The 26,883-nt window shown below is 38.2% G+C and overlaps 1 protein-coding gene across 3 annotated transcripts in view; it reads left to right on the forward strand.

Annotated features, from left to right (window-relative positions):
• LOC113056138 (metastasis-associated protein MTA3-like) overlaps positions 1-26,883 on the forward strand; it is a 28,022-nt gene continuing 1,139 nt past the window's right edge. Inside the window, exons 1-19 of one of the 3 annotated variants that reach the window (XM_026222681.1) lie at positions 1-261; positions 1,844-1,911; positions 4,385-4,478; positions 5,692-5,818; positions 8,283-8,346; positions 8,448-8,565; positions 10,500-10,602; positions 11,143-11,242; positions 11,341-11,529; positions 14,747-14,821; positions 14,952-15,010; positions 15,185-15,306; positions 15,781-15,938; positions 16,723-16,945; positions 20,464-20,556; positions 20,630-20,812; positions 21,145-21,176; positions 22,323-22,447; positions 23,825-23,844. In XM_026222681.1, the coding sequence (XP_026078466.1) occupies positions 234-261; positions 1,844-1,911; positions 4,385-4,478; positions 5,692-5,818; positions 8,283-8,346; positions 8,448-8,565; positions 10,500-10,602; positions 11,143-11,242; positions 11,341-11,529; positions 14,747-14,821; positions 14,952-15,010; positions 15,185-15,306; positions 15,781-15,938; positions 16,723-16,945; positions 20,464-20,556; positions 20,630-20,812; positions 21,145-21,176; positions 22,323-22,447; positions 23,825-23,831 (1,968 nt within the window). In that variant the 5' untranslated portion in view covers positions 1-233 and the 3' untranslated portion in view covers positions 23,832-23,844. The remainder of the gene's footprint in view (positions 262-1,843; positions 1,912-4,384; positions 4,479-5,691; positions 5,819-8,282; positions 8,347-8,447; positions 8,566-10,499; positions 10,603-11,142; positions 11,243-11,340; positions 11,530-14,746; positions 14,822-14,951; positions 15,011-15,184; positions 15,307-15,780; positions 15,939-16,722; positions 16,946-20,463; positions 20,557-20,629; positions 20,813-21,144; positions 21,177-22,322; positions 22,448-23,824; positions 23,845-26,883) is intronic. The other 2 variants (XM_026222678.1, XM_026222679.1) reach the window with 2 other exon arrangements.

Below are 26,883 nucleotides of genomic sequence, written 5' to 3' on the forward strand. Positions count from 1 at the left end.
ATCAGGAAGCCTTTTCTAGCGCGTGAGTGAGTTACTGTATTGTACTGTGAATCTCGGGAGGGGGGCTACAAAAAATCTATTCTTACAGAGATCTACTCCCCATATTTAACACATCTTAAGCCAGACTGCTTTTTAACAGGTCACAGGATTTAGATGTCGTTTTAATTCACATATTTATTTTGTTTTTATTTTAGTTTATGGTTTGGTTTTTTTAACACTCCGGGAGGGCAGAAATGGCGGCCAACATGTACCGGGTCGGAGGTATGTCCGTCTATATTCTGAATTAACGCAAGTCAAAACACAGACTGCACCGCAAGACCCGTCTGGCAGGCAGGGTCTCGTCTCAACGGAATCGCCGCAAACGGCCGCTCACTTTTAATCTCTAAACACGTGCAGTGTCCTTGCAAAAGAAAGCTATAACGTGGATGCAGAATATTTTGGGTTGTGATGTGGGTCAGGCCTCTTAAACTATCATAGCCTCACTAGCATATTAGCAAGCGGGCTATGTTGCTAGCTAGCCACATCATAAACAAATAATCATTACTCTATGTAAAACACACGGAAACACGCATATAGAGTCCGTTTCTTTTGGCTTTGATTGTACAGGAGAAAAGCGAGTTGTGTTTGCGACCTGACCATGCCGATTTTTGACGCCGATGTTTTTCTTTGTGATCATTTGTTTCATTTTTTGGCACGTATCCATTAGTTACTGCTCCTCACTCGGCGTGCAAGGTAGCAAAGCGAGCTAGCATTTAACAGCAACCCCACACATTGAACTTCTGCACACTGATTCGCTGAAGCATTGTGAATTTGCACTATTATGAGGGCTATTTGTTGTCAAGCGTCTAATCATAAACACTTCATTAATATAAAACTGTCGAGTCGTTTGTTTGGGAAATTAGCCGGCTAACGTTACACGCCGCGGAATCTGACATTGTTTCGTGGCGCCGTTAATACAGTGCCTTTAAAACCAGAATTTGTAGCTTTAGGAGACTTTTAGAAAATCCACTGCCGTTTGAATGGAGCGTCTATGTATGTGACAAATCATTACATTTCACGGTTCTAATGTGACCCGTGTCTGCTCGGTTATGCAGCAGATACATGTATCGGAATGTGACACAAATGGCAGAATAAGGTTGCTTGCATGAATGTAATGTGTGTTTACAAGCATGCAATTGCGTATTCTTCACTGATTACTTGCCTTTGAGAAAAAGCGTTTTCTATATATACACCAAACATAAACAATTCATTACTTGGACTCAGTCAAGACCAAGTCTAAAGTCTTAGACTTCATTTTAACTGTATGTTGCAGTGTATTTTTATAAACCGGGGCAAGTAGGGTATTATAAAATGTACTATTTCTCTGAATTTCTTTCATTATCTAATGATAACTACTTTGGGAGGTATTGCTCGATTCCAAAGGTAGTTTTAGCTTTAATAACTTGCACTTTATGATTACTTTATTCATTAACCATTATATTATTCAGTGAGGGGGAGATCATTCAACTAAAAATATTTTTTTGCTAAGGGTTTTCTTATCTTAAATACCCTGTGGTCATTCTGAATATTTTCATTTTCTCGTTAAGTAAATTAATGAATTATGGTAATCCGTTAAATCTGGCCCTATTAGGCTGTATTGTAAGTTTCACATCATGAAAGGTCCCATATTTGGTCAAATTTCCACATTTAGGAAACGTATTGTGGTTGAAGGTATAGGTAACATACTATTTTAAATATACCAACAATAATGAGTTGCACTGTTTTATGTAATGTGTATCCCATTTAGTCATTTGTTTTTTATATTTATTACAAAATAAGCCAGTGTGCCTATCTTCTTTTGCAGATTATGTCTTCTTTGAGAATTCTTCAAGCAACCCTTATCTGATCAGGCGAATAGAGGAGCTGAATAAGGTACATTTCCCTCAGGCCTAGGAGGGAGAAGTCTGGGTTAGTGGACACTGGGTGCACTGGTAGGGTGTCGACAAAACATTGTCATGACATTGACTCAAGAAGCTCAGCCACGTCGCCCAAAGCCAATTTACTTGCATTTCCGTGTGCTTCTCCCTTCAGTCTGTAATTTCTCAAATACTTGTTTACTGAGAAACTGTATCTGTGTGAGATACGCAAAGCAGCAGACTGTAATCTGGGGTCCCTTAGAGAAGTAGGCTGTGGTGTGAAGCTGACATTTTTGTAAGATGTGTGTATTATGATCAAACAAGATTCAGCTCTTTAAATATTAAACACTGAGGGATTTTAAGTACCCCTGTTATATCAGTACTCATAATGCACAATGCAAATTTTTTGTACTCTTCCTTCAATGTCATCAGTTCTTCTGGTGGCATGATGTATCTTTTGACATACCGCATTTTCGGACTATAATTCGCACCTGAATATAAGTCGCATCAGTCCAAAAATACATCATGACGAGGAAAAAAAGATATATAAGTCTCACTGGACTATAAGTCGCATTTATTTAAAACAAAGAACCAAGAGAAAACATTACCGTCTACAGCCGTGAGAGGGCGCTCTATGTTCTCAATGGAAGACTACAGGAGCACTGAGCAGCATAGAGCGCCCTCTGGTGGCTGTAGACAGTAATGTTTTCTCTTGGTTCATTTCTCTCGGTTCATGTCAAATTATACTTGATAAATAAGTCGCACCTGACTATAAATCGCAGGACCAACCAAACTATGAAAAAAGGTGACTTATAGTCCGGAAAATACGGTAATTGTCAAAAGAAAGGATTCAGTTGTCCGGCAAATTCAATTCACTTGAGGTTGTTATTCTACCTTGGCCTTAGCATTCAAACAATCACCCTGTGGCCACTTGAGATGCACTCGGTCTACATTATCCTTCTCCCACAATCACTTCTAGATATTGATAGTCCTATGTATTAGTACAAAGGACGCCTTTTGGGATATTGATTGCATACTTAAAGAGAATAAGTAAAATCGAATGTACAGAAAACAAAGTACTGTTTTTTTTGGACTAGAAGTCGCATTTATTTAGAACCAAGAACCAAGAGAAAACATTACCTTTTACAGCCGCGAGATGGCGCTCTATGTTTATTAGGGGTAGACTACAGGAGCACTGAGCAACATAGAGCGCCCTCTCGTGGCTGTAGACGGTAATGTTTTCTCTTGGTTCATGTCAAATTAATTTTGATAAGTCGCACCTGACTATAAGTCGCAGGACCAGCCAAACTTTGAAAAAATGTGTGACTTATAGTCCAGAAAATACGGAAAGCATCTTTAAGCCTTTTTTATAAGATATGTGTTCATGAAATCCACATTTACATTCTGGCAATGTTGATACATTGTGGTACATGGTGAATTGTATTATACTTGTTTAAAAGCTGTCAGCTCAACATTTTAATTTCGTAACATTAAATTACAGTATATCATATAATTTTCAGTTGCAAGTAGATGCATCTCTTTTTGGGTGGGCGATAGGACCAAAATCTTATTTCACTATACGAGTTGTTTTATTTCATTCCATTGTTAATTATTATATTAATTTTTTATCTCCTAATAATGATGTATTTCACAATATAGTTAAAGAAAAATCTAAGATCCAAATAATAATTAAGACCAATTCAATAAAATTTACATTTCTTTAAATTTAAATAAATTCTATTTTCTTTTACTTTTTTTTTTTTAGGTACAGTAGGTACTACTTGATTCGGAGTACTTAAGAAATGTTATAATATGCACAACAACAAAAAAACACACCTCTTAGTATTCACTATATGAATTAAATATCCATCTGTTCTTATTAAAACCACAAAAGTTATTCAGTTAAGGGCAGTTGGGTTCTTTTTCACAGTTTCCAACTTTTTAAGCACATCCTGCACTTTATTTTCTCTTTCATACAGGTTTCTTTATTGCTGTAATGTGTCAGAAACTTTTAAGCAATCCTTTGCTGTGTGGATATTTTACATACTGCGATATACACAACATAGCAAATCAATTTTGTATCATTGCCATAATACATATTGTCATACTGCCCAGTCCTAATATATTGTAACTGATTGTATTAGAATTTTTAATTGATTGACAGACATAAATTTGTTGTATTATATTTATTATTATCTTGCTGAACTACTCAGTACCAAATTGAATTTTGTATTTATCAGGCGTAAATTGTCAGATGCTCCTTTTAACCTCCTTTCAACCTGCTGTTGTCGTTTCTTCCGATTACTCCTCAGAGGAGTGCAGACACAGCATGTGTTGATAAATTCAACCCAGCACAGCTGATTAAACATAATAGACTGCAACCTCAGGTTCGAGCGATTTCAGTATTGATTAACAGACGTGTTAGGTTCACGGTCCCCAGATACTGTGTGAAGTTTCCTGAAGGTGACCTTATTTGTCGCTCCTTTCAGACTGCAAGTGGCAATGTGGAGGCAAAGGTGGTCTGTTTCTACAGGAGAAGGGACATCTCGCAGAGCCTCATCCAGCTGGCTGACAAACACGCAAGTGAGTATTTTCCAAGGCAATGTGAATATTATCGTCAAGGAAACCAAGGGCGGTTTGTGACGTGGCATGCATGAGTGGTTATTAGCATGATAATGATAAGTCACTTGAAATTGCTCATTTATATGCATACGCGTCTGTCTTCTAGAAAGTTAGCAGGATAGCTGTAATCACTGGAGTACCAGAACCAGATGCCTGTAATTGGGCAGCAGGGCTTTCTGATTTCCTAATGTTTCAGGGGCCCTCAACAAATTTGTCTTGATGAACTGGTCAAAATATGACCAGTTTTGCTTGACTCAGTGTTTTGATGTTGACTAAATATAAGACCGTAGGAAAAGGATAAGTGAGATGAATCTATGGGCTTGATGGCTAAGACCACCACTAGGCTTGATAAATAGCAGCACAGAATGTGGTAGTCTTCACATGCTTGCATAATACTGTATCATTTCCAATAAAGTAAACAAAGCCAACCTGAACAGTGTTTATGTCTCTGTTTCATTTAGGGACTGTTGGTTAGACGCTAAAACAATCTAGTCAACACTGGCGACCTCTCGTTTCACACTGTTTTCCGACAAGTGCCAAATCAAAAACAGTTGCTGTCATAAAAAGGATAGTTTTAGCTCTAAAACAGTAGTACAGTTTAAATATTTTTCCATTTTAAATATTTTTGTAAATGTAATTATTTGAATGTTCAGCAGCAGGATATCACATAATCCTACAGAAATCATTCTATAATGCTAATTCAAAACATTTCTTTTTCTTTTTACTACTGTCAATTTTGAAAAGGGCTGTGCTGCTTAATATAATTGATGAAAGTGTATTGTTGAAGATTGTAGCTTACAGCTAAAAGTATACAATAACCTGTGCAGTCAGAGATATGAGGTGGTACTATTTTTATAACCAAGTATGTTATGTTGATGGATTTTTTTTTCTACAGTTGGACAGTTTTTTTTCTACAGATTGCAGTAAATTACACTTTAATCATTTATGCTGGTCACCGTACAGCACCGTAAACCCCAAATGACAATCAAAAGGCCTTCTTCTTTAACATCTGCTTTTGTGTATGCAAAAAGTATTTGCATTCGGCTGATTTGGTTGCTCTCCTCTTTTAATGTCGCCTCTAATGCAAACTGTCTGTAAAGTAAATGTGGTGTTCTCATTTGTATGCCGCATGTGTGGCCATGCCTTTGACAAATTAGTAATTCCCTGTGTACAGAGGACCTGGAAGAAGAGAAGGAAAGCCCCGCAGAGCCCGAACACACTGAAAAACAGAAACATCAACTCCGCCACAGAGAGCTTTTCCTTTCCCGCCAGTACGAATCCCTCCCCGCCACACACATCAGGTAAACCCACGCACACATCTTATTGCTTCTAAATATCTGATAGTCCAAAACATGCCATTTAATTCTCAGTTAAGGTAAGATAACAGCCCCCATACAGCACAGCTCAACCTCAGCCCACACCAGGCTGTGAGTCAGCATCCATTCTTTAGCTGGCCAGTGGCACCCCAGGGCTTTTGTAGCACCTGCTGTGATTCAGGTGATAAATGCATTAGTGGCTTGTAGCCGTGTGGCAGTGGTTATAATCAAAGGGAAGCCTCCTATGAGAAATATTAGTGGTGCTGAGATTTGGAGAGGCCTGCTGTGAAATTGATATCGGCCTCCAAATAAAGGAAATGTCACTCCCTTTCTTCTTTCTTTGTTTCGTTTTTTCTTTTGGCTTCTGTGATACATAAATATTGAACAGTCACAGTAGGGGGCTAGCTGGCCTTTACAGGGGATAATGGATTTTGTGTGGAACTGAACACATGTCAAGATTGAGTTCAATTTTATTCTTTTTGTTAGTTTTGTCACCTAATAAAGAAGATTCATGTGTCAACTTAAATTCTGCATACGTAAGTCACTGAGTTACTGATATTATATTTGCCAGTGGTCATTTTTTATGTTAAAATATTGTCTCCTAGGCAAGACTGTCTGTAGGTTTCCAGCCAATCACAAACCTCTTTTGTAATAAGCTACTTTGTCCAAAAAGTTTGAATTTTTTATTTATTTTTTATTTCAGTTTAATGTTGTTCGTATTTATTTTTAATGTAGTACACTTTTATTAAGATTGGTAGTATAAGTAAGTTTGAATAAATTTAAGACTTATTATGAGGCCATCTGGATGAGAACCACTTTCCTAAAATGTCTCTCATTAGAGAACTGAGAAGTCTTTTTTTTTTTAGTCAATCAGTTCATTCAGTTGATGCACTACATTTTACAGTATTTTGTGTGTTAAATACTAATACTGTAATTTAACAAATTACATTGATTGTCATTAGCCCCTTTCACACTGCACGTCGGACCCACAATATTCCCGTAACATTGCCTGGTCGCCTTCTGTGTGAAAGCAACCACGTCCCGGAATTGATTACCGAATCGAACCCGGGTCGGGGACATAGTAACATTGCGGTAATCGATCCGGAACGAGCGCTGTGTGAACAAAAGCCAGATCTAATTCGGTAACGAAGTGATGACGCGCGTTATCGCGCAACTTTTTTACCGGCTGTTTTGAAGGAAGATCAACATTCGCGACGAAAACATATGTGCAAACTGTAATGAAGCAGAGATCAGTTAGTTCCTCACTTTCCGCGCTGACGCAGAGATCGTTTGCTTGCTTCAGTTAAAGTATAACGTGCCAAGCTTTGTCGACTCGTACATTACACGTCACGCGCTGATGTCACGTGTCGTTACGGGATCTTCAGGGGTTGTGTGTGAAAGCACGCACATATACCGGGTCATCACTGGCAGTGTGAAAGTGCCAAATCTAGCGACCAGGGAACAATTACAGGAATACTTTACCCCTGTATTTGCCGGAATGGCAGTGTGAAAGGGGCTATTGAGTGTAGTTAGCTATCAAGCGCAAGGTTGGGGGTTCGATTCCCCGGGAACACATGATAGGTAAAAGTTGATAGCCTGAATGCACTGTAAGTCGCTTTGGATAAAAGCGTCTGCTAAATACATAAATTTAATTTGAATTGAAATCTTGCATTGGTAACAAGCCTCCACATGCTTTGTGGTGGCTGTTCCCAGATTTCAAGTGTTTAAGTCCCCAAATCCAAACCCCAAATTTGAATAAATCCATACATTTCCTGCCCAGTAGTTTACTTAAGCTTCTCAACCCAGCAACCATGTGCACACTCTCTCTCTGTAAATAATGGAAAAAGTGCTGATGAGCTAAAAACATGGGTAAACGTGAGTTGGGCATCAGTGATTTTTACTGAGATATTCTGCTCAAATAAAAGTGTAATAGAGCTAGTCTGTTTTCTTTCACACAGTTGTTCATGCTGTCTCTTTAAATTAGTTTCTTGTAGCTTGGGAAGCTTCAGTTTCAAAGTAGCTTTTTTTTTTACTGTGCAGGTTGGATATAGATGTGGCAGTGTTCATGGTTAAACGCTCATTCGGAGGAGCACAGAGTGATTAGCATCAGTTTTCCAATAGCTCCATAATGCTTTTGTTCAGAGCGTTTTCATTGTCTGCATCTGTCTCTTATCGGTTTCCTCTCTGTGCCCTTTCTCCTTTAATTTCCTGAATTTTATTATAGTCCTCTCACCCATCTGCTCTTTTCTCACCTTTTCATCTTTGCCCGTCACCATCACACACTCACACATTGGTCTGTAATCTTGCACCTAGTGTCTCCCCCTTCCTCTCCCGTTTTACTGTGCAGTGGATTAGAGGATCTGTGGAGACAGCTGGATGCAGAACATAACACATGGGGCTGCGTGTTTAATCATTTCTTATCTTTTTTCTTCTGGGGTGGTGGAAATAGGGGGAAGTGCAGTGTGGCCCTCCTGAATGAGACCGAAGCCGTGCTCTCCTACCTGGATAAAGAGGTACACAAGTTCTATCTTTAAATGCTGTTTTGTATCTTAATTAGATGTCTTATTTAAGTCCTTTTTTTGTCTGCTGCTTTCAATGTCTCCTTCTTTCTCAGGACACATTTTTTTACTCATTGGTGTACGACCCCACACAGAAGACACTATTGGCTGACAAGGGGGAGATTCGTGTTGGTCCACGATTTCAGGCTGATGTCCCTGAAATGCTACAGGAAGGTTAGTGTGTATTATTTATCATGAATGGCAGTTGGGTTTAAATATTATGAATATTTTGCTGCACTGTTTTTGTCTCTGTGATAAAGCTCAAACTAGAGTCTTTGGTGCGAGTACAGTCAGTAAATCAGAATTGTGTTTGCTTGGCTGGTGGAGCAAATTTGAAAGTCCAAAGTCCAAAGCAATAACTAATTCATAATCGGTTCTTTACTTCTTTTGTCTGTGTAGCCTTCAAGAATATGACAAGATGTTTCCCCACACAAAGCAACAATTTTGTGTTCTTTTAAACAGCATCTTTCACTGTCTGTTGGTCTATTTGATCTGAGCCACAGTCACTAGTCGGATCCCCATTAGTCTCGGGCACAGACACACACCCATGGACCATTGGCTGAACTTCTGATGCATATGGCATACAAAATTAACACTTCAGGAGTTTCAAAGTCATCATTGGATTGGTTGAATTCTACAGGATTTTTAGGAGATATGTATTGCGTTCTTTAAGATTTCGCCCAGAAACAAAGATGCCATGATGCCAAACCCCCTCATGTTCGAAGAAAGCTGTTGTGTTTGCAACTGTGACAATGAGTACTCATCAGGATCAAATATATGCTGGATTTTCAAAAGTATGTGAAATATGAAATGTTTGTAGTGTACACTCTTTAAAAAACATCAAAGAGTATTGCACTGTTATTGTGGGCTTCATAATTTGATGCGGCACAAAACGAAACCTGATTGGTTGCTTTACCTGTCAGTCATATGGCCAATTGGGTGGTCCTTGGTCATTCAAAGTCTTACAGTCAGACTGAAGGTCTGGCTATGTGAGACTAGACCCCATTGGTGGTTCTTTGGTTAGCATGTTGAATGCGCTGGTCAGCTTAGTGAAATGGTGCACAAGTACTACTTGAACTACTGTCACCTGCTGGTATGGAGTTCTTTTTTTCTCACACAAATGCAGAATGTACATGACTGTAGTTTCTGTGGTGTGTTCAAGCTATACTTCTTGGCTTGAATGTGGGCGACATAATGCAACACCACAGTTAGCTTCTGACGCCACTAGTTCTTTGATGTTGGATTTCAGTTTGATTTAAATTGAGATTCATGGCTTTATTTTTAAGTCATGTTTATGTTTGGGGGCTGGGAGGCGATTTATTTTGGGTTTAAGCTGTAAAGTTTTTTTGCTCTTGAAATAGTTGTCTCATGGGGTTGGTTTGCTTAGTTGCAGTCTCTCAATTTTACAATTAAGGGTTAGGATTGTGAGCACTGGTGCATCAGAAGGACAACTGCACATTTACAGTATCGCCATGTTCACCGGTCAAGTGTGAAATTGCTCTTCTACCGGTCTGTGACCCCAATATGAGTGTAAATCAGTGACCCTGCTCCTCTCCCACAACTTACTAAAATGTCCAGGCAACAGCTCCCATTATCTGTAATGAGAGGCCAGTGAAAGTGTGAGGAAAGCACTTTTCAAGTGTTGATTTAGACATGTCCTGCTTTTAGAGGATCTAAAACTTTTCCATCCACATTGACTAGATGGATACAGAGTTCTACTTTTTAAAATGATAACTTTACAGTAAGGAAGGACATTTGATCTGAACCTACATATTCTGACCTTCTCATTTTGCATACTTTTTTCACCCAAATACAAATGATAGTTCAGCATTTACACAATGTACACAAAGGATAAAGTGCCTTGCTCTTCATTCAAATGGCAGGCTGGTGGGCTGATGATAATAATGCCTTTCATCATCATCGTTCTTCATGAACTTGCTAAACAGGCTATCTTCCATCATTACCTAATGGCAGGTTTGATTTACGTGTTAATTCCCATCGTTGCCATGGGAACAAGTTGCCTGGGTTGTCTTGACAGAATTGTTGATGGTAGATTTTACCCTCTGGTTTTACACAGCCAGCTCTGATGAATGAATTTTTCTCTTTAGGAGAACCTGATGAAAGAGACCAGTCCAAACTGGAGATGAAGATTTGGGACCCAGATTGTCCGCTGACCAACAAACAGATTGACCAGTTTCTTGTGGTTGCTCGGTATGTTTTTGCAATTCTGTAAATGCAGGTGTCAAACACTGAAATTGATTAATATTACCATGAACTATATATTGATTTTGTTGTTTAAAAACAAAAAAACAATTTGGCTTGTCTCTACAGTCTATTTGATTCTGAATATCCTTTGAATTTCAGTGGTACAATGCTTTTATCAGCAAGGGTCAGGTCTCTAAAGTCTCTGCATAAAACATTGTGGTTGGCACAAACCATGTTAGTGATCCAAACATTGTTTCTTTATAGCAAAAGGGACAGTATGATTAAAAATACCCAACTTATGTGAGAGCTTGTGAATTAAAATCAAATCAGGGAATCTGTATAGTTTAAATTTGTACCGAACAATCACATCACCCTCTCTCAAAACCCAACCCCCTCACTCTCCATGACTCCATCAGAACAGATCTGTTTTTGGGTTGTGAACTGCCAGTTGGGAACCACTACTGAAGAAGACACTGGAAACTGTGTCAATGAGGAAACCGATGGCATAATTAAATTTGCATGTTGAATCTGGTGATCTGTGTGCAGAGCGGTTGGTACTTTTGCTCGAGCGTTGGACTGCAGCAGCTCCGTCAGACAGCCCAGCTTACACATGAGTGCCGCGGCAGCCTCACGAGACATCACACTGGTACCCATCCTATCAGTACCATCTGTCTCGCTCTATATATCCAATGGAGATGTTAAAAAAACCCTGATTAATTATCTCCTCTGTCTTACTTTCTTAAGTTTCATGCCATGGACACTCTGCACCGGCACGGCTATGACCTCTCCAGTGCTCTTAGTGTGCTCGTTCCTCAAGGAGGGCCAGTGCTGTGCCGGGATGAGATGGAGGAATGGAGCTCGTCAGAGGCAAACTTGTTTGAGGAGGCACTGGAGAAGTACGGCAAAGACTTCAATGATATCCGGCAAGATTTTGTGAGTATGCACAGAAAGCAGGGATGGGGGAAGAATTGATTTTATGCATTGCGACTCTTTTAAAAAAAAAAAAAAAAAAAAATGATTCCAACACTATTGTTCAAAGGTTTGGGGTCGGTAAGAATTTTAAAAAAATGTTTTTGAAAGAAGTCTGTTATGCTCACCAAGGCTGCATTAATTTAATTAAAAGTACAGTGCAAAATGTTAATATTGTAAAATATTATTAGAATTAAAAATACATTTTAAAATGTTTTCCTCTGTCATGAATTTTCAGCATCCATTACTCCAGTCTTCAGTGTCACGTGGTGCTTCAGAAATTATTCCGATATAACGATTTGGTGCCCAAGATACTTATCAATGTTGAAAACATTTGTGCTGCTTAATATTTTTGTGGATACGGATTCTTTGAAGAAAAGAAAATTAGAAAGAACAGCATTAGTTTGGAATATAACTCTTTTTGTAACAATGTAAATGTCTTTTCTTTCACTGTTGATCAATTTTATGCTTCCTGGCTTAAAGTATATATTTTTATAAAAAGAAAAAAAAGAATCAAACTTGTGCCAAAGTTTTGAACAGAAGTGTACTCTGGACAAAACATTACAGATGAGAGAGAATGCAGTGGCCAAAAAAATGTATGATTGATATGATCGTATAAATGTGTCAGTGCAGCTGTATTTTTGTGTGAAATGTTTACACTCAATTTTGCTGTGTGCTACTTGGCTACTAAAGATTAAAGACGTCAAGAATAATTTTTTCATTCAATCGTGAGATGCTTCAAGATTCTCACCCCTGGCAGATAGATGTCTTAAAAGGTACTTTGGGTAAAAGAAGAATAGTTTCAAATGGATTGTTACATGTGGTACTGTTGGAAAAACATAAATCACAATTTAGATGAGCAAAGTAGAGAATGACACTTTAACTGAGAGAGTAGCAACAGAGATGAGGTGATGTGAGGCTGAGAAAAGGGAAGATTGGACCAGCTGAAAGGGTTTGATTTGGAGCATTTTGTTGCTTCTTGACCTACCGGAGCACATTTGAGCCGTTCCATCAGAGACAAGGGTACTTATTTGTATGGGAGCTGGAGTGAGAGCTTTGGTGTTGGGGTGTGAACACAAGGAAAAGTTGTTTTCTATTTCTCTGAGAAATGGGATTTCTTTACTCTGGGGCTTTATTTCTCAAAATGGAATGAAAAAGAACTGCACTTCTACTTAGCCACTTTGTAGCACACAATAAGAATAACTTGTTCAAGAACAACAACTAGTCCAATAGAGATTGCCAATGTGGGGTGGTTTAAATGGTGCACTGGTTTTCTCTTACTCTTTGTTTCCCTTTCGGTTTTAAAGCAGTAATCAATAGTGATTGATTTGTGCTGTGATTAATAGATGGAGAGGTTATTATGTGAGTATAGGAGACCATAAGTCTAAGTAGACATTCATGACATGTGGAGTCCCACAAGGCTCAATTCTTGCACCGCTCTTGTTTAGCCTGTATATGCTCCCACTAAGTCAAATAATGAGAAAGAACCAAATTACCTAGATTTACCTAGCCTTATCTCCAAATGACTACAGTCCCATTGACTCCCTCTGCCAATGTATTGATGATATTAACAGTTGGATATGGCAGAACTTTCTTCAGTTAAACAAGGAAAAAAACTGAAGTCGTTGCATTTGAAAAAAAAGATGACGTTTTCAAGGTCAATGCATACCTTCTAGGGGTCAAAAAGCTAAAAATCAAGTCAGGAATCTTGGTGTGATTCTGGAGACAGACTTTAGTTTCAAGAATAAGATGTTTTGTTTCCAGTCAAGACTTAGAGAAACTTGTTCATGCCTGGCTTTATCACAAGCAGGGTGGACTATTGTAATGGTCTCCTCACCGACCTTGACAAGAAGACTATTATACAGCTGCTGCTCATCCAGAACGCTGCTGCCAGGATTCTGACTAGAACCAGAAAATCTGGGCATATCACACCAGTCCTCAGGTCCTTACACTGGCTTCCAGTTACATTTAGGATTGATTTTAAAGCACTTATTAACTCATCTATAGATCACTCAATGACCTAGGATCGAAATACATTGCAGATATTCTCACTGAATATAAACCTAACAGACCACTCAGATCACTATGATCGAGTCCTTTAGAAATACGAAGGGTTCACACAAAACAAGGCGAGTCCGCCTTTAGTTATTATGCCACATTTTTAAATCACTTTCAAAGTTTTTATATTCCTTGTTTTATTTTTGTGATTATTTTTTTCATGATTATTTTACTTTCTTTATGTAAAGCACTTTGAATTACCATTGTGTATGATATGTTCAATATAAATAAACTTGCCTTGCCTAGATGGATTTAAAACATGCAATGTTCAAATATCTAATTGAGCTTGTTTGGTTGATTCTGCATTCATTCTGTACATGTAGTTCTTGACATTTAAATTTCAAGTAGTCAGATTTTTCTATTATAATTATTCATAAAATTGCATTAAACTGTAGTAAAAAGCTATCATAATGTTACATTTTTAACACCTTGACAAAGTGCATGTAGTCACGTCCCCATATACAGAATGAGGCAAATTACTAAAGACAAAAAAAAAAAAAGAATTGTATAACAATGGCTACGTTTCTCACTTAATTTTTCAGTTAAACATGTTTGTAATGTAATATTTCTCATTGTTTTATAAAACTAACTATTTGGTTAAAGCGTTAAGCATTTGGTTAATTTTGTTTTAAACACAACTTAAGCATAACAGTTAAGAAGATTGTAAAGCATGGATTCATGGAAAAGAACTGTAATCTAATGATTTCCATCCTTATTCCTTACTGGGTTCAAAAACGAAAAAAAAAAGGCAGAAACCAGCCACTAAAAATACATCACAGCACCTCAGGATGTTAATCTAAATGTTCTTCATAACACCAGCTGTCAGCACAGAACACCTCTGTGTTCATCCTTATACTCTGCTCACCCTCGCATAGATGCGGGCCAAAAGTGGGGGCTCGGCCAGCTTTATATTAAGATTTTTAAAAACCCCGTCTCATGCACGTTTCCTTGCGCTCAGCAGGTGCTCATGAATAATCATGTGCTGCTGCATGTGATTCTAGACATATCACACTCAGAAATTAATATTCCATAAATTCTGACCCCTTAAAAATTGAAGACAAGAGCTGTATCTTCAGTGAGACACTGGTTTGTGACGTCTTAAATAACCTGTGTTTTATTTCAGCTTCCTTGGAAGTCGCTGACCAGCATCATTGAGTATTATTACATGTGGAAAACCACAGACAGATATGTTCAGCAGGTGAGCAGTGTTTTAGTATAAATAGTTGAAGAAGCTTTGCTATACTTTAATAAATTAACTTGAATTAAATCTCTTTCTCTGTTTGCTGTCTTTGATCTCACTTAAAGCATATTATTATCATTCTGTGCAGAAACGACTGAAGGCATCTGAAGCAGAGAGCAAACTGAAGCAAGTCTACATCCCTACATAGTGAGTTTTAGCATCTGTTAAATATCAGCTTTTCCCAGAGCTGTGTACCATTCACATGATTCAGATAGCCTTTTTATATTCGGATCAGTCTCAGCTGCATCTCCAGTGACCATGTCTATAGACCCTCCTGTAAAAGATTATATTGTGAAATCTAATTAGCTTTTTGCCTCACAGCAACAAACCCAATCCTAACCAGATCTCCGTCAGTAATGGCAAAATGGCAACTGTGAACGGTGCAGCGGGCACAGGCAGTTTCCACACAGCCGGAGGCGGTCGTGCATGCGAGAGCTGCTTTGGTGAGTAAAGACCCTCTTCGCCTAATTCGAGTCAACCCAGCCGTCCAGTCAATTTCACTGTTTCACCCAGAGGACACGTCACACCTCCTGTAATCAGTGGGACTGGATACTGCAGTTTCACCCTTTTATCTTCCAATCAGATCAGTCAAAGCTGCCACATCAAAATCTGTGTGATCAGCAATGATTAGTCTGGATCAATATTGCTTTTTTGTAATGAACTCACAGTGGGGAGCATAACGGTAATTTCATTCCTCTCAACGCCTAATTCTATCATTGTGTTGGACATTGCTTTATATTTCTCTTTAGTTTGCAATTACATTTTCATGAAGGGTGAGTGTTCCTTTAGACAGACTTAGTTATACAGAATTAATTGAATAGGAAGGAGATTTTCCTGAACAAGAATATAACACATCAGGCATAATTAGAGCTTGCAGTGCACTTCTGGGTCATTCATTTATTCTTCTCTGTTTACAGCCGTACAGTCTGCTCAGTGGTACTCGTGGGGTCCTCCTAACATGCAGTGTCGCCTATGTGTGTCCTGCTGGATGTATTGGAAAAAGTATGGTGGCCTGAAGATGCCAAGCAGAGCTGAGGGGGCAGAGGAAAAAACGCCGCCAAGCCCTGCACCCAATGCAAGTACTATTCTGACAGTTTGAATCTGCATTGAGGCACATCTTTGTTTTTTTTAATGAATAATTTAATTCCACAAGGATGCATTAAATTGTTCTGAAGTGACAGTAGTGACATTTATAAAATCACTGTTATTTGAAACAATGCCCTTCTTTTAAACTCTCTGTAACACTTTTATAGGGAGCGGTTCTTACTGTTATCTAGTTGCTTATTATTTACATATTGTATGTTTATTAGTACTTAGAATGCACATGTACTGCATGAACATATTCTCCATTCCTAATCGTACCCAGTACCTAAACTTTCTGTTCGTAAAAGAATACTTAAAATGTTTTCAATAAGAAATTCTACTGGTCAGTATTTAATTCTTGTTCATAATATATAAAATTATGCATTGTTAAAAATGTATTCATAGAAACGAACATTAACCTAAATGTAAAATATTATAAAAAAAAGACTTTTCATTGCCTGCATATTTTCTCTATTGGATTTAACTAATGTTATTGAAAAGTGTTATCATTGTATGAATGTCATTTTTAAAAAAAATATTTTTGAGAGTCAAAATTAACACACATTGTAAAATAAAAACACATTGTGATTGGCACAAAAACCTATCATCCTGGACGTGAATGAACAGTGGTCAAGGAGACATCAGATCTCGTCTCAAAACTTTAAATAAGCCGTTGATATTCTTTCACTTTCTGCTGTTTTCCCACCGTTCCTCTTTATTTTGATAGTTTTTCTTATATTAATCCTTCATTTCTTTCATTGTCTGTCTCTTCACAGGAGGTGCGTTCTCGTGGCCATGGCGCCCGTCAGTCTTCCCACATGGTTCCGATAAGGAACAGCGGCAGTCCCAAATCGTCCACTAAGACTAAGCAGGCGTTCCTCTTGCAGGCCACACGCCTCACCAAGCTGGCGCGTCACATGTGCCGCGATCTCATCAGACTGCGCCGGGCCGCGCGCCGCCCATTTGTGCCCATTAACTGTGGTGCCATAAAGGCGGAGTGTAAGAGCTCTTTAAATTCCTAACTTCAGCCTCCCGTGCAAACACACACAACCACCCACACTGTCCCACCCGCTCTGTTCCCCGACCACACCTGTCCACATCTTGCTGTCATTCCTCCCATCCATCTTGTCTTGTACGGTTTTTATTATTATTATTATTATTATTGTTATTATATTTTATTATATTTTTGGTTTTTGTATTCTCCCCACCCCATTTCCAATAAAGACTGCCTGTCCTCCATATTTTGTGTTTCAATCATCTTTTCATTTCAAATTGAACGCCCCCCACACACTAAGGATTTTATGATGTTTAAAGGGAACATAAGCACATTTTTTAGCACTTCTCTCAGTTTGCTGAAGAGAGTTTTGTATGCACACATCACACACACACAAAGACTTAGAAGATGCCCTGTTATGCCTGATTTATCGTACATTGTAAATTTACTTGACATGCATATCGTAGCCTGAGCCTTATATTTATTAAAAGATTCAATGGGAGACTTGAAAAACTTTGCCTTAAGAAAGCTATATTTTGCACACTGATGTACTTAAATGACTAAGGGTACTGGTGTAAAGTTAAAGATTTTTTTTTTTTTTTTTTTTTGCTGAAAGTCTTCTTATAAGCTGCTTTGGTTTTGGATCTTTTTTTCTCTAAATCTCATTTCCTACACTCCACTTGTATTGTTTTAATTAAATTGGCACCACCATTGAAAGGGAATGGGATATATTTTTGTGTATTTTGGGAGGATTTTAGGGCTATAAAGTTGGATTTGCAGAGTATGGGATATTAGTGTGTAAAGTCAAAAACGTGTGTATATATTTTTTGTGTGTAAATATTGTAAATTTGTGAATAGTCACTCTTAGACTGGACAAAAAAAAAGACTTCATGGCTAGTCTAGAGTGTTTGACAATAGTTTGTGGTGTTGGGACATTCTCAGTACAGTTGGTTTAGGCAGAAGGATTATTTCGCTATTGCACAGAACAAACACCCTCTAATGTCAGTCTGTGATCTTTCTTTAATTTTAGTTAATTTCCAAAAGATTATACCCAAAACTGCTTGATCAAACCTAAAAACATAGTACAGTTCGTACAAGGAAATACACTCATTCAACATGTACATGTTTAACTTGAAGCTTTTGGCTTTTTTAAATTTACATTTTTACTGACCCATTATAAAATGTGCATTTTATTCTTTAACTGATATCAAATTAATTATTAGGGTTAAGAAGAAAAAAAAATCATAGTGGTGTGTTTTACAGAAGATTTACAGTTCAAATACTATCCCCGTCAGAAAAATTTTAAGAAATATGTATCTTCTGAGTGTGGATTATAATTTTTGTTGTTACCACTGAACTGCCTCTGAATACAGTTTCATCACTGATTGTACAGAGAACATTCCCTAAGGGAAGAATATGTCTTTATTTTATTGTAGCAGACTGCTATACAAAACAATATTTCATGAGGTGGAATAGCTAAATGAATTATTACATGTGCAACCGATCAATCATTTGGTAGCTTAAGTTGACAGGCAGTTCAGAGGCATGTATGCATGTAATAAGATGATGAAGTGTTGTTAAAGTAATTTTTCTATTGTGCTTTTCAGTAATGCCAGGATGATGGACTATCAGTCTCATTTTTGGTGCGGTTTATGATCTAATTAATTAGATGTTCAATAAGTTGGAAAGCGGTGTTTACGAAATATTGAGTCATGCAGTTGGAACAAGGGTAGACATAAATTCCCTTTGTTATTCTGATATTTAAGATCTGAAGTTTGTTCTCTTAAGAGTTTGCACACAAGTCTGTAATTTGTCAAAAGCCCAATTTTAAAATGTTGAGGAAGTTGGTCAATAGCAGTGAATGATTAGCACTTTGTGTCTTGGGAAGTGTTACGTTGGCACTGAAAAGAGAAATGGCCCTTGACCAGCAGTTTTAAAGGGAAGGATCTGCAATGATGGCAATAATTTAAGATTTCTGGGGTTCTTAAATGATTTGTTTTATTATTTTCCATAGAGTGCATGTGAGTTGATTTTAATTAATGAAACACTGAGTTGCAATGAAAGGGAACGATGCATCTCATATTTTTCAAATACATCACAAACTCAACACCCCCGAATATGCAACACAGTTTTAAACAAGCCCAAAGATGAGGTTACAGATCATGGTAGCCAGGCCAGCTGTTTCCTCCTGACAGGCACTTGTAAATAGGTCACTTTTACAGGGAGTCGATTCCAAACACCTGCTCCGCATCTATCCAATCGAAAGTTTTTCCACTCAGTTTTTGCATTGCCCCCATTCCCATCAAGTGAAACCTCCATTCTATGCTTCCATTCCACCTCTGTCTCCACCCCAAACACGTCTGTATTTATCCCCACCCATAAGAAGTTGTTCTGACGTGTCCTGAAGCACGAAGGACCCTGGTGGGGGCCGCATGCTCTTTGGTTTGTCTCTCTCTTTTATTTTTCTTTGTGTGAATGTCTTGTGGGCAACCAAAACACAAATAAAACCATGGCTGAAACCATCCTATCTGAGTCCTTGTAGTTTCATGTGTCTCGTGTACCTGTCCATCACTGTTTTGCACGCACACCGACAGGCCAAGCAGAGCAGCAATCATGTGACCTCTCCAACAGCATGAACTCCATCGGCTCCTGTCTTGCCTTCACGCACACACACTCATACGAAGTCACTGTGAATGCAACATTGCATTTGTTTTCCTCTTTCCAACCTCATCCAACATGCTAGCTAACAAGGTTATGTTCAATATCTTGCCTGCCCATCAGAGATTGTGCATGTTAATCATGAAATAATCAGGTTCAGTGCGTTGAAATGTGGCATACAAAATTACACTATGAATCATGAGAGTTTAATAAAACACATTGGCAACAATGAGGATTCAAAGGTGAAGAAAACAGTTCGTTATGCACATAAAAGTCAGAGAACTGCTATTCTAGCACTTCCCCAAAGGCACGGGTTCATTCAATTGAATGGATTTTGTGTCAGTAGATAATGCATCACCCAGTTCAGCGATGTTTTTTCTCCACATTCGATATATTGTTGAAGGGGTAATGAATTGGAGTTAAATCAGTATATCTTCAAGACAGCTTCTCTCCAGGTTTGCCAAGTCGACAAGAAGAACTGCTTGAAGAGAATGGCTTTAAACAACTTGCACTCCTCTGGAGTTTTAATGAATTTTAAAACGAACCAAAGAAAGTTGGAGTGATTTTAATGAGTTCACTGTGGTCAGATCAATGTTCTGGAGTTCAGCGGGAAGAAATATGTTCACTAGGGCCTACAGAACGAACCGAGCAGTAAATGAGATTTGACTCTGCTTGCTGCTCCCATGAAAATCTTTGCCTGGTCAGAAAGATTAGTCACCGCAGGGTTGGTGTATCACCGTGGCATCCATCAAGCCAGCCTGTTCAGAATGCCTCATGTTGGTGTCTAAGTGTGAATGTCTCTGTCTTGCTCTTTGACTTGCTTCTATCTCCGTTTGTCTGTTCTGTACTCCCGGTCAATGAATAGATATGATCCGGGTGTCAGAGGGCATGACAGGGCGACCTATGAAGCCCAAATCTTCCCCGAGGAGCACCCTGACCAGCATCTTGCAGTATCTTGGTAAGCCACACAACATTAGAACTCCCTCCATTGAGCAGTAACCCTCAGATCACAGTGAATTCTGTTATTTCAGAGACTCGTCCGCCAACCCATGTTCAACGGCCACATCGCACCCCTGGCCTACAGGTGCAGCCCCCACGACGCCTACTTTCATCTCTTCCCAGTCATGGCCCACATGGCATGTTGGGAAAACGGAGCTATCATCACCACAGCAGGGTTGAATCTGCAGAAAGGAGAGCCAGTGCTCCAGGACTAGGTGGGTTTCCAGTTAAAATACATAGCACTCTTAAAAAGAATAGTTCCAAAACGGGGGTTTTGTCAGTGATGCTATAGAAGACATAGAATAACCTTTTCAGGTTCTTCAAAGAACATTCCAGCTTTTTTGACACAATCTTTATTCACTTTTTAAAATAAAGCTTCCAAAAGGAAGGTTTTGAAGTGCTTTTTGGTTCCTCAAAGAACATGCAAACAGTTCTTAAAAGAACCATTGTTTTGTTTTTTAAGTGTGAAGAACATGTTAATAATCTAAAGAACCTCCTGATGTTAATAATATAACCACACTTCTTTTTTTTCTTTTTTTTGTCATAGAAAATCCAGCCCATATTGCGGGACCCATTCTGGTAAGTAACAATGACTTGATACACTGAAATCACCAACGCTATCTCACGACCAATTCGTACGTATTTTACGAGGTGGCTTATTTGTACGAATTTGTACGACCTCACTCATACGATTTTATACGACCCCAGTGACGGTTAGGTTTAGGGGCGGGGTTAGGTGTAGGTCATTCGTACAAATTCATACTAATTGTACGAATTTCCGTGAGATCGGGTTGGATATCACTGGTTTAGACTAAAGCAGCTAGGTCTCATATATTATTAGTGTCTTTTTCATCAGGACTGGAAGACAATGACGTTCTAGCATTTGTGTTGCTGAGAGTGAGAGATTCTATCTTATAACATATTCAAATGCAGATACTGTTGGTGCTGTGAATTGGTTCAAGTGACAGCTTCAATCTCCAGCCTCAGAGGTTTCCCACAGATTATTGCGGCTGGGTGAGATGGAAATGAGAAGTGAGAGACAGCAAACAAACATAAAGCCGCTCACTGTTCGTCCATGAGATGAATAATGTAAATATAGTGGATGGATCTTCACCTTATTTTTGCCCTATCATTTCTAAAACTGAAGTAGATTAAAAATTGCTTTATTGTTTATCTCTGTACATATTATTTGCGTCTTGTGGGACCAAACAAATGTATAGATGAGTTTGAAGCTAGGACACCAATATAAGAATACTGCTTTGTTATTAGAGTGTTAGGTGTGTGTGTGTGTGTGCTTCTTTAAAAATTATTACAAGTCTGTTCTGTGGGGAGTAACTAAGTTAGTGAGAGACACCAACAAGGTTAGAATAATAACCAGCCACTGGTTACCTTTCACTAAGAAAAATGATCGATTTCAAATGAAAAAAAAACTTAAACCTATAGCAACACTAATTAAATATATGTGAATTTTTTTTTGACAAGGTGCTCTTCCAATTTATGATTTTTATTTTTATTTTTAATATTTTTTTTTTTTTTTTTTTTTTTTTGCATTTGAGACTCCTGAGCTTCTATGCATCTTTTATGCTCACTATAAAATGAGTACTGAAGTCCTCTGAGGGCATATAGTCAGTCACTAACTCTTTTACAAAAGGTTTGCAAAAGTGCATCAATGGCCAGAAGTATTTTGAAATATTTTTGAGATTCCCATCTCCTTCCCTCTTTTAGCAGCATAATGGAAGTGGCACTGGTGCCTCCAACCTCCGTGGCAGTGGCCTGATGCTCCGCAAGAGACGACCTAACTGGATCGATGCTCCCGATGACAGCTTCTTCCTGGTTTCCCGAGAGACGAGGTGTGCAAACTGACCTCGCTATCCATTTTGCCAGTATTTCCCATGGCGTTGCATTGCTCAAAAACCCAAACTGGGACACTGAAATACACATTTGAGCACGATCATATTGGTTAGCTTATTTGGTTAGGCCTGTATATAACCTAGAGAACAATTTAATAGAAAACAGCAGGGCAGACACACTCCATGTCAAAAAGCAGTCCTTACCTTGTTCTTCCAATGATTGGCACCTGCAGAGATTATCCCCTGAGATGGTTTGACACATCTGATTAAGTTTCCATCATTTTGATTCAACCTTCATCTAAGAGTGACTGATCTTGGTGACAAGGATTGGCACATGTGTAATTACTGCATTGGTCATACCCAGTGACAGAGGCGGGTGAGAGGGTCTAAGCTGGAGTTGTCAGTGTAGGAAATGGGCGAGTCAATCTCGGATGTCAGGGACAATTTTTCAATAACTGAGATCCTATAATTAACAATACCCATGATCCCATTAATCTGTGGTGGCATGGAGAGACAACAACAACAACAAAAACTTATGATTTTTGATGCAGATTGAGGTTAGTTTTAATCCAGAGAGATGAGACTCCACAGGTAACCCAACACTTCACAAACACACACACTACCGGTCAAAAGTTTGAACACACAAAACTTTTTATGTATTTATTCTTTAGATTTTAAGTATTCTCATAATCCTTAAACCCATTGTGCTTAAATGCTTGAAAATAGCATCATTTTTTTATTATTATTATTTATTGTTTATTATTTTGCTTTGCTTTGCTTTTTTTTTTTTTTTTTTTTTTTTTTTAATTTAGTTTTAATTTAATGTAGTTTGTGTCCAAACTTTCGATCACCAGTGTACTTGTCTCACTTCCTTGCAGAATTATGCAGACCTTTTTTTATTCCCTTATAACAATGTAGAGTCTTAGCAACATTTATCAGTAGAGTTGTTCGGCAGAGTTATTTAGACTGGAGATGGTCTCTCCACAGCCATCCTCCATCATTTTGCAGTAATATGATGAAAAGATTAACTTATTATTTGCTGGTAATTCTCAGTCAACTGAAAAAGCAATATGAAAGGATTAGGAGCTGCAGACATTAAAGTCTCACTTTACCAAATATGTAAGACTGCATGAATTTAACACATCCACAATGCTAATGAAATCCCTGTTTGCTTTTGGAGTTTACAGTAGGCTGGATGTGAAGTGTTTCTTAAGTTCTAGTTAGATTCTGATTAAATTAAAGTTCAAATGAATTGCAAATGAAGATGTTATTTGGAGCAGTGGGAATTGGACACATGATTTGCCCTGTTGTTTCATGGATCAAAATGTTTTTGACTATTTTTAGTGACTCTTTGCTTGTCTCGTTTTGTTGCTGCAGCTGTTAGACACCTGAACATGGTAAGATCACATGCACCGCACACCAAGCCTAAACCACATTACCTGTGGAGTCTTGCAACATGTATAAAATGTATGACCGAAAGAGACACTCGATTAACACCCTTCTGGTGGCTTTTGACGCCTCAACCTGCAAAATGTGTTTTTATGCTTAATGTAGATCGGACAGACAGAAGTCAGATAGTCATAATAGTTCACCCACAGCAGCAAGGGATTGGTTTTAATATCTTTGGCATTGAGGAGTAGGCGTGAGCTGGAGCTTGAAGAAAAATGCCTCGCCACAGCAGCCATATCCATATGAGCTATGACTTGCACAGCTCCCTATGGCCTCCAGCACTGGAGCAGATTCTAGGCTAAATTAAGCCCCCCTGCTCTGAAAAAAAAATAGCCTTTAACTAGGCAAGAGACCCAGGGACAAATGAGATCTGGTCTGGGGCTCAGCCTGGTTTACACCAGACTGGCAGGAGTCTCTCTGGCTGAAATGGTACTCTAATGTTTGAGCTGATGTTAAAATAGATAGCAAATATATTAGATTTGAATGTTTCTCATTCTGGACTATTTGCAGAATTAAAAGTTTGCTGTTGCTTTGCAAAAGAATGAATCAAATGCATCAGTGGTAAACGCATACGACCTAATCATAGTCATATCAAGGCTCTATGGTGGTGATGAATGTATTTGTGTTAATGTTGCGTGATTTATAATGTAAACACATGTGCTATAAATGCAAGCACACATACTGTACACAGAAAATTCTAGCACATCATTATTCATTTGTTGTTCTTTCATTATGGCCAATCTAATCTTAGGGCTGTCCCCTGTGGATGCCTGTCGCCCTCATTCATTTTGCTTGAATATTAGACCCAGGCAATTCTTTCATTTCTCTTTGTTATATGGACCTGATCATGAATAGAGCATTGTTTATGTCACTAAGCCATGTTGATTAATGTCATTTTGCTTAAAGGGTTACTCCACCCCAAAATGAAAATTTTGTCATTGATCACTTACCCCCATGTCATTCCAAACCTATGAAAGCTTTGTTTGCATTCAGAGCACAATTTAAGATATTTTGGATGAAAACCGGGAGGCTTGAGAAGACGAATACAAGTATGGAATGACATGGTGGTAAGTGATTAATGACAAAATATTCATTTTGGGGTGGAGTATCCCTTTAATAATTACAATCTCTTTTATCTGCAACATTTCGAGGTAAACAAAATTGTACTATGTGGTTCACACAGGAAAACCAAAGCTGTACAGTTTCAATTTAAATTCCTTTCTTGATATTTTACATGCAAGTAAATGTGATCATTCACCCCTCACATTGCAAAGCTTCCAAAATATGGTAAAGGGGGGGTGAAATGCTCATTTTCACTCAATATCCTGTTAATCTTGAGTGCCGATAGAGTAGTACGGCATCCTTCATATCTCCAAAAAGTCTTTAGTTTTATTATATTTATAAAAAAAAATAGTCTGTGTTGATTTTTTTCGGAAAAACATGAGCCGCTGGAGGCGTGACGTGTGGGCGGAGCTAAAGAATCACTAGCGCGAGTAGGCTTTCTCGTTGAGAGCGTTTGGAAGTTGTGACATTACCGTGAGGAACAAAAAACATCATCCAAAACAAACAATGGCTAACAGTCAGATTCAGCCGTTTATTTATGATCCAGAATCAGATCCCGAGGCTGAAACTGAACGAGAGCAGCAGCAGCAATGACTCGCTCCGAGCGGGGCTCGAACCCGGGTCTCTGGCATGGGAGGCAGACGCACTAACAAGGAGGCAGAGATATTTTAAGCAGTTTTACTCACCGCCTGCGGTTCCAACACACGATCGTGACCCTTTTTCCTTGGGATTGCATCATCCTTAAGAAATAAACGATACACAAATCCGTATGTGAACAAGCATCTTCGAAATGCAGGGAACAAACAAAAACACTTGCACAACTCCGTTGATGCTCTGTAAAAATAAACTCCATCCACTGGTCCCTTAATGCTGTTTTTTTTTTTTTTTGGTAATCTGTGCAGGGTTGTCTTGCCCTCGCAACCAAAAACACACTTCTTTTGTGACATTTCGCCACGCTCTCGCTCTGATCAGTGAATGTCTGTGCTCAGCCTGTCATTGCTCTGCTATACGGGAGCGCGCGCTCTTCCGGCAGAAGTGCCTTAGGACCCATATAAGGAAATTCCGCTCCATCTAACGTCACAAAGAGCCATACTCGAAAAAAACTTTCCGAAACTTGTGACAAACCGGAAGGAGTATTTTTGGAACAGAAATACTCCTTCAAACGTACAACATAATTTTTGAAACTTTGTCCATGTTTAGCATGGGAATCCAACTCTTTAACAGTGTAAAAAACTCAGTATGCATGAAATAGCATTTCACCCCCCCTTTAACGCTTGTTAGTTGTTCTTGTGTTTTTCCTGTCACAATATTTTAGAAATATCCTGTCGCACACAAATTATTGCACAGCACAGGGGATTCCATGATACTTACATTCTAAATTATTCCAATGACTCGTTACAGTTGTACTTTAATAATTTAAAATATATAATCAATACCATATATATTTTAAATATTTAATAATTAATACACTACTCTGTTCAAAAGTTTAGCTTGGTGAGATTTTGAAAGAAGTCTCTCATGCCCAATGAGGCTGCATTTGATCAAAAATAAAGTAATATTGTGAATATTATTACAATTTAAGACAATTAAAAAATGTTTTTCTATAAAATGTAATTTATTCCTTTTATGGAAAACATTTTCAGGATCATTACTCTAGTCTACAGTGACACATGATGCTTCAGAAATCATATATTAATATTTTGCTGCTGTTATTTAGGAAATAAATAAAAAAATACAACTACCAGGTCCGTTAAATTAGATTTCAAGGATAACAATATTTTTTTCCTTATATCTTGCATTGCTACATCAATTATAGTAAAAATACATACATTTATCCAGTTCCATCACAAATCAAACCAAAAAAAGTACAATTTGTGTACTGTTAAATGTAAGTTTTGAAAGATTACATTCTTGAAGACAATGAT

The sequence above is a fragment of the Carassius auratus genome, chromosome 37 (genome assembly GCF_003368295.1).
Source record: "Carassius auratus strain Wakin chromosome 37, ASM336829v1, whole genome shotgun sequence".
Classification (NCBI taxonomy): Eukaryota; Metazoa; Chordata; class Actinopteri; order Cypriniformes; family Cyprinidae; genus Carassius; species Carassius auratus.